Source organism: Sander lucioperca, chromosome 2 (genome assembly GCF_008315115.2).
Source record: "Sander lucioperca isolate FBNREF2018 chromosome 2, SLUC_FBN_1.2, whole genome shotgun sequence".
Taxonomy (NCBI): Eukaryota; Metazoa; Chordata; class Actinopteri; order Perciformes; family Percidae; genus Sander; species Sander lucioperca.
In genome coordinates this window covers 31,441,564-31,448,434 of record NC_050174.1, presented here as the reverse complement: position 1 = coordinate 31,448,434, position 6,871 = coordinate 31,441,564, and the positions used below count along the sequence as shown (strand labels likewise).

At 40.3% G+C, this 6,871-nt stretch overlaps 1 protein-coding gene across 1 annotated transcript; it reads left to right on the top strand.

The window, feature by feature from the left end:
- The first annotated feature begins 2,681 nt into the window (after positions 1-2,681).
- sdf2l1 (stromal cell-derived factor 2-like 1) lies at positions 2,682-6,589 on the top strand. Its single transcript, XM_031300930.2, has 3 exons — positions 2,682-2,964; positions 5,663-5,859; positions 6,035-6,589. Exons 1-3 carry the CDS (start codon positions 2,787-2,789, stop codon positions 6,311-6,313), a joined length of 654 nt encoding a protein of 217 aa, XP_031156790.1. The 5' UTR covers positions 2,682-2,786; the 3' UTR covers positions 6,314-6,589.
- Positions 6,590-6,871: the final 282 nt, after the last annotated feature.

The window sequence follows — 6,871 nt, the reverse complement described above, 5'->3', positions numbered from 1 at the left end:
TGAAGTTCAACGCTTAGCTACCTGTTTAGGAGAAATTAGTCAACTCGGTGTCCTTTTAGGCTCTAAGCTCTAAGGGTAGAATTAATCTATCTCCGTTGATCCCGTTCGTTTGTTTGCTGTTTCCATGTCTGTACTACAGCTGTAGCGCGCTGGGTCTGCATTTTTACAGATATATCTGGCAACCCAGCCCAGCTGTCAAAATAGGCAGCTGATACCAACACACAGGCCAAAACACAAACAGACATTACGTCATGGAATGGAAATTTCAAAAGGAGAAAATACTGGCTTTAGCATTGTTGTCAGAAAACATAGTATTTCAACTTAGCATGTTTCCTTGATTATTCAGCTGATGCTTTCAATTGTATCGACTCACAATAAGTGCATTCAACAATGTCGGTACAACCCCAAAAAGTGCTGGTGGCTAGCTGCTAGCTAGCTGCTACTTAAAGTAGTGTAACGTCAGTTGACGTCACATCTGCGCTGATAATCCTCTCTGTATCATTCCAAGTTAGGTAGCCTACACGTGCTGCATGTTGTAACACACTATACCTCTGTTCTGCTGTGTGGAGCACAGACATCTGCATTCAGAATCCTGTCCTTCCAAAATACAAAGCTTATCCAATTATTATTCGTATCCAAATGAATTATGCTTGAAACTGCATGGCATTTTATGGTTTACCTGGGCATTGTCCAGTGTGACTTAGTTATGCCAGACTTAGATCCCGCAGTACCGAAACTAATCGGCATGTGAATAGAGATAAGGGCTGTTTCTAGCTATTGGTGGGCCCTATGCAAGATGCTGTTTGGGGCCCCTATTTTGTCAAACTATGATGGGGGGGGATTCAAACCTTTAAGATGATCCATGGAGATGCATTAATCTGTTACACTTTAGGAGGAAAACAGGCTAGATTCGTAAAAACCTCTCTCAAATTCAAATTAAACATCAAGTTTGCTTGGGTCAACTCAAGTTGACCTAAGCAATTTAAACCTACAGATAATGAAAATAAAAAAAGTTAACAATGAGGCTCCTCTACATCAATAAATGCAACAGATGCAGGATTTTCCTCAAACAGGTTTATTTAAAAAGAATTATAACAAAGAAGGCTACTTGCTAGTGGCTACAAATAAAGACAGGTCATTTTATTTCTCCCTAAATATGTTGAGCGGACTGAACTTGCAGCTTGGTGGCCCCCTAATGGCTGCGGAGGCCCTATGCATCCACATAGTCTGCCTATAGGAAGAAACAGCTCTGACTGGAGGCTGGGTTTGTGATCTTCCTGTGGATTGTTACCTGCTTTGACTGAGTAATGTGAGTAAGTTTGATCTAATTCACGTAATTTAAAAAAAACACATATTATTTGGCAATGGACACATTGGAAAGGCTAAAATAAAATGCCACGCTTGTATGATAACAACTCGTGAAGCTATTAATCTAAATACATGACTTTTTATTTTTATCCTGCTGAGCTCTGGCGGCTGAGCTCTGGTGGCTGAGCTCTGGTGGCTGAGCTCTGGCGGCGGAGCTCTGGACTCCAGAGAGTTAAAGAAAACGGCAGCAGCTAGACCCAGCACCGGAAGTCTGATCCCCAACCACCCCAACTCTGCCGGATCAGCAAACTCTGGCGGCAACAGAAAAATTGCTGGGATCAGACTTTGGCGCTGTATAGCCGTGAACTGAAAGTCTATCTCCGCAGCTGGTAACCACTCTCTTCAAGGCGAAGTTGTCTTTCAGCGGCAGGGAAAGACGGAGAGACAGAGAGACGGAGGGAGGCAGGAAGAGGGAGCACTGCCGATCTGAGTCTGTGAGATAGCCATGCCCCTTCATTTGAATATATTATAACGTGGTAATGAATAGAGGGGGGAAATATGTAATACTATGAAATAAAAGTTCCCTGAAATAAATAAATGTGGACTTATGAAATAAAAATGTATTTATATATTTATTCATTTATTTAATATTCAATATAACGGTATTCCATACCATCCGAGGAGTGCAGCAATATTCCTTGTTTACCACAAGGAAATTTATAAAGAAGGAAGAGTCATAGGTCTCTAGAATTTTGCATCAGTGCCAGACTTTGGTTTCGGTTCAAGTTAATGGGGCAGGCATGGCAAGTCCCACTATAACCCATTATATGTGTTGTTTCACCTCTGAGTGAAAAACACTTCCACAAAATACATTAAAAAAAACAAAAACAAAACACGTGATGTTGTTGTCCTTGTTATTTAAAGAGATCATGACTCTGTCCAGCAGCTGCATATAACTCAACAAGCCCCTGTTTGGTCCAAGATAGCGGCTATATATTGATACATGACCAAATGGGCCAGGTCCGACACATAAATGATGACAACAATTAAGCTAGAGAGGATGTAATAGGCTATAACATTTTCTATCACCCACCAACACTGACGTTTACACACTCACGACTATTATTTCTTATTAACAGGGTTTAAATCTCCAAATGAATGTAGTAGCTAACGTTAGCCCTCCTAAACATGATTACATATCATTAACAGTTTGATGGTTGGTTAATTGTTAATAACAAAGACGCTATATTACAATCAAATACACGTAGAATGGTAGGCTATGTGAATAGTTAGGACTCTTCCCTTTCCTTGTTTTGCTTTGACCAATCACATCTCGACATGTACTTCCGTATTTTAGGACTTGTCAAGCTGTGATTGGTTGACAGTATATTACATCCATGGTTGACATCAGCAGTAACGTTCGAAAGTGACTGAATTTGCTGTTCATCTTGACAGTGTCAGAGAACAAAGATACAAAGATGGAGATAATACACGCTGTCCATGTTTTTGTCAAATCACTGCTGTTTCTGCTGCTGTGGTCAAACTGTGAAGGAAGAGAATCGGAGCACAATCATGTTACCTGCGGCTCACTGGTCAAACTGCTCAACACCAGACATAACGTCCGCCTGCATTCCCACGATGTCAAATATGGCTCAGGTAACTTTACTCAAGATAGCACATGTATCTATACTTGCATAGAGATACATTTACATTTTAAACGCGCGACAACACAGGACGAAGTGCTTTGTATTTGTGGAGGGGTGTAAAAGCCTATATTTGGTGGCCTGGCACGTTCTAATGCCACTATTCCATCTTGTGCGTTTTAGCCATCATAAATAAATAACTATTAATATTTTAAACCAGGCCAAATCAAGAATCATTAGACCTCAATTTATTATTTGTTATTTATTTATTAACACTTTTAATGTAAGGTTTATCAAGACATGCCACAATGATGTATATAGACTATTGTTTTACTAGAAATATAAATGCACTCATATATTCCTGCAGGAAGTTCCATTTTATCATGTTTTACTTTTAAAACATGATTTGGGGCATCTGACATTAGTTTGCATAAATGATCAGTGGGGAAAAAAATACAAATACACTCTAGGAAATTTAAAACTGTAAAATTACATAAAATTACAGACAGTGTTTGGCTGCATTTTCCTCATGACATAGGCCTGTTACTTTGACAATTTGCAGTTTTAGTGTGTGCAATGCAGTGGTGTAGTCTAATGTATTATAGTGGGTATACTGTACTGTATATAAATATATTGGCCTATATATATGGGCCAGAATCTGCCTTTGGAGGAGGGGGGCATATCATAGTAGGGGGGTCTGTCTGTCCTCCCCCAGGGTTATTTTGAGTGTCAAAGACTTCATTTCCTGCATTCAGATAACTTTTATTCACCAATTTACCATAGAAATACCTTTATTTAGCCTATGCGAAGAAGAAAAACACAGATGACAATTCAAAATATATCAAAAATATAATGGAAAGTATGTTGTTGCGTGTCATTAGGCTTTTTTAAGTGGGCATCAGTAAATCTTGGAGCTTTCTAGACTGCACCACTGGTGCAATGTGTCTAAGAGATAGTCCAGCTGTAAAAAGAAGACTATAGATAGGCTAATTCATTCATTCATTAAACCCATAAACGTCCTGTGGCATATATGAAAATGGAGTGCTTTCAGAGGACTTTTGAATGCTTAATTGTGAAGTTTCTGCCAATGGTGTTTCCTGAAGTAGCCTGTCTAAAAAGAATGTTACCTGTCTGTACAAACAATCAATGCAATTCTTAATGTGTTTTGTAATCAATTATTTTGCTAATATTTGTCAAACACTAACGACGACTCTCAGCTGAGCATGCCGGACTGATACAGACAGAGGCTTGTTTCTATCATCATGCTCGCATTGTTTTGAAATGGAGGCTAGTTGAAGTAATCTCTTGGTGGTTGCTTTGCCGGCTAAGCAGGAAATGTATGAAATTTTCATTTCTGACAATGTAGCAGGGGCGATTTTAGCCTTTTTTTAGGGGGGCTAAAGCACCCTCTATACTTGATCCTGGCACTGCTAAAAAAGTCTGTGTTTGACGAGCTCCCGCAAAATAAATTTTTGAGCCACAGTGGAGATTCCGATATTAGCTGAAACTGCACATCCAGACGATCAGATAGGTGCCACTTAAGCTAGCGTGTTGGGAAGTGGTCGTAACATGCTTTCAAAGTCGTGAAGCTGTTTAAAACCTAAATGGGCATGATTATTTTCAAATGGGTCCATTAAACTCTCACATCAATATATTGAATCAGCTGTATTTGGCTTTGGTGAGAGTCATTTACAGCCATGTCTGACACATGTCAGCTAGCCTAGGTAAGTTAGGTTCAGAGTTCTGCATGAAATGAAAAAAATAATGATTGAAATATTGAAAATATGTTAATATTATTATCACCTTTTTCCCTTACCTGTTTCTGCATACTGTGGTACCTATGAGTCTTGGCATTGTAGAAATTGGATGTGACTAAATACTGATCCTAAGAGTGTCGACAGCATTATTTTTATTATTTGAACTTGACAATACTGTATAAAATTATCTATTAGAAAATGATCTAGCTAAGGAGTTCTGCTCTATGAAAATCACACAATCGTGAAACTAAACCAGGAATCTAGATTTCTAGATCATTCATAAAAAATTCTGAGGCATTTTCAGAAAATAGTGCTTGTCAGCCTTAGTCAAAATCACAAAAATCTCTAATTGTCAAGTCTTTCTAGTTACATAGTTCAGTGTTTTCCCTACCATGATGGTCCAAAATGATGTTAAAATGCATCGTTAGCACAGTAGAATAATGTTAAAAGGGTGCCAGGCAGCCCTAAAGCTTTGTTCCTTGAATCGCCCCTCCAATGTAGTTTGACATCATGTTTTCCCCTCGCATTATAGCAGCATACAGGATGGCAGCTAATGCCTACCATACACTAAAAAATACTAAAGACTGACACCATCTCACATCTAAAGACAATCTGTCTTAATGTCACTGAATGTCAGGCGAGTACAAAATGAATGGGACTCTATGGAGCTAGACGGCTAAATTTGTCTCTTTCGCCTGATTGTCGTTGAGAAATCTCAGATTTGATTGTAGTTTTTGCAAGTTCAACATGGATTATAGGTCGAAAGTTGAATGAACGAGTATTGGATCAAGAGTGGAACTGCAACCAGTTCAGAAGCCGGAAGTAACGAGAGAGTGGAACTTCTTCCCTTATTAGAAATTCTTTGCTAAAACTAAACCTACTATACGTTAGAGTTCCATTTTAAACAGAGGTGTGTGTGTGTGTGTGTGTGTGTGTGTGTGTGTGTGTGTATAGGCAGTGGACAGCAGTCTGTAACTGGAGTGGAGAACGCAGATGATGCCAACAGTTATTGGCAGATTCGTGGGAAGCCCAACCGTCCTTGTCAACGCGGGGCAGCCATCAAGTGTGGTCAGGCCATACGCATCACACACATGAAGACCGGTCGAAACCTCCACACACACCACTTCAGCTCACCGCTGTCTAATAACCAGGTCAGACAGTCACACCCACTCTCACTGTTATTTATTGTACATGTGTTTTTTATAGTTTTTGGACAATGGAGCTCTATGGCACAAAGGAAGATAAATCAGGCTTTGGATATAAACATATTTTTTATTAGTAGGATACATTCATTGTTCGTTTAGGTCTGTTCTCTTTCTACTGCAGGAAGTCAGTGCCTTTGGAGAGAATGGCGAGGGTGACGACCTGGACGTGTGGACAGTGCAGTGTGATGGCATCCACTGGGAGCGCGATGAGGCTGTGCGCTTCAAACACGTTGGCACTGATGTCTTCCTGAGCATAACAGGCGAGCAGTATGGCCACCCCATCCGCAGCCAGCGGGAGGTGCATGGAATGAGCACTCCTAACCAGCACAACTGGTGGCGCTCCATGGAGGGTGTCTTCCTCCAGCCCAGCCAGGTGCCGCTGCGCCACGATGAGCTCTGACATCATCACTGAGAGGCGCAAAGCATGTTGATTCCTGTTCATGTGGGGGTTTTACAAGTCTCCTGGACCAAATGATGTCATGTGTGAATGATGGTGAATATTTGACTGATAACTCATCTCTTTACATGTGAAGCACTCAGGGTGGTCTGAGACAAGGGCGATAATGTTATTTTTGAATAAAATCAGTGATATTCTATGTAGTGTAGCCACATGGTCTATATATCAGTTTCCTCTTTGGAGAATTTCATAAGGGAGAAAATGCTTTTTGTAAAAAAACATCAAGTGTTCGGGTTGGGTCAGTGGGTACAGCAGGCGCACATATACTGAGAGGTTTATGCCTCAACGCAGAAGTCCAGGGTTCGAATCCTACCTGTGACGATTTCCTGCATGTCTTTCCCCTCTCTCTCTCTCTCTCCCCTTTCTCACCTAGCTGTCCTGTCAAATAAAGGCAGAAAAGCCCAAAAATAATCTTAAAAAAAAAGAAATCAAGGCACAACATATAACGTTAACCATAGATCATACCATATTTTATCTGTCAGTTGATAGAAAAGTAATCCG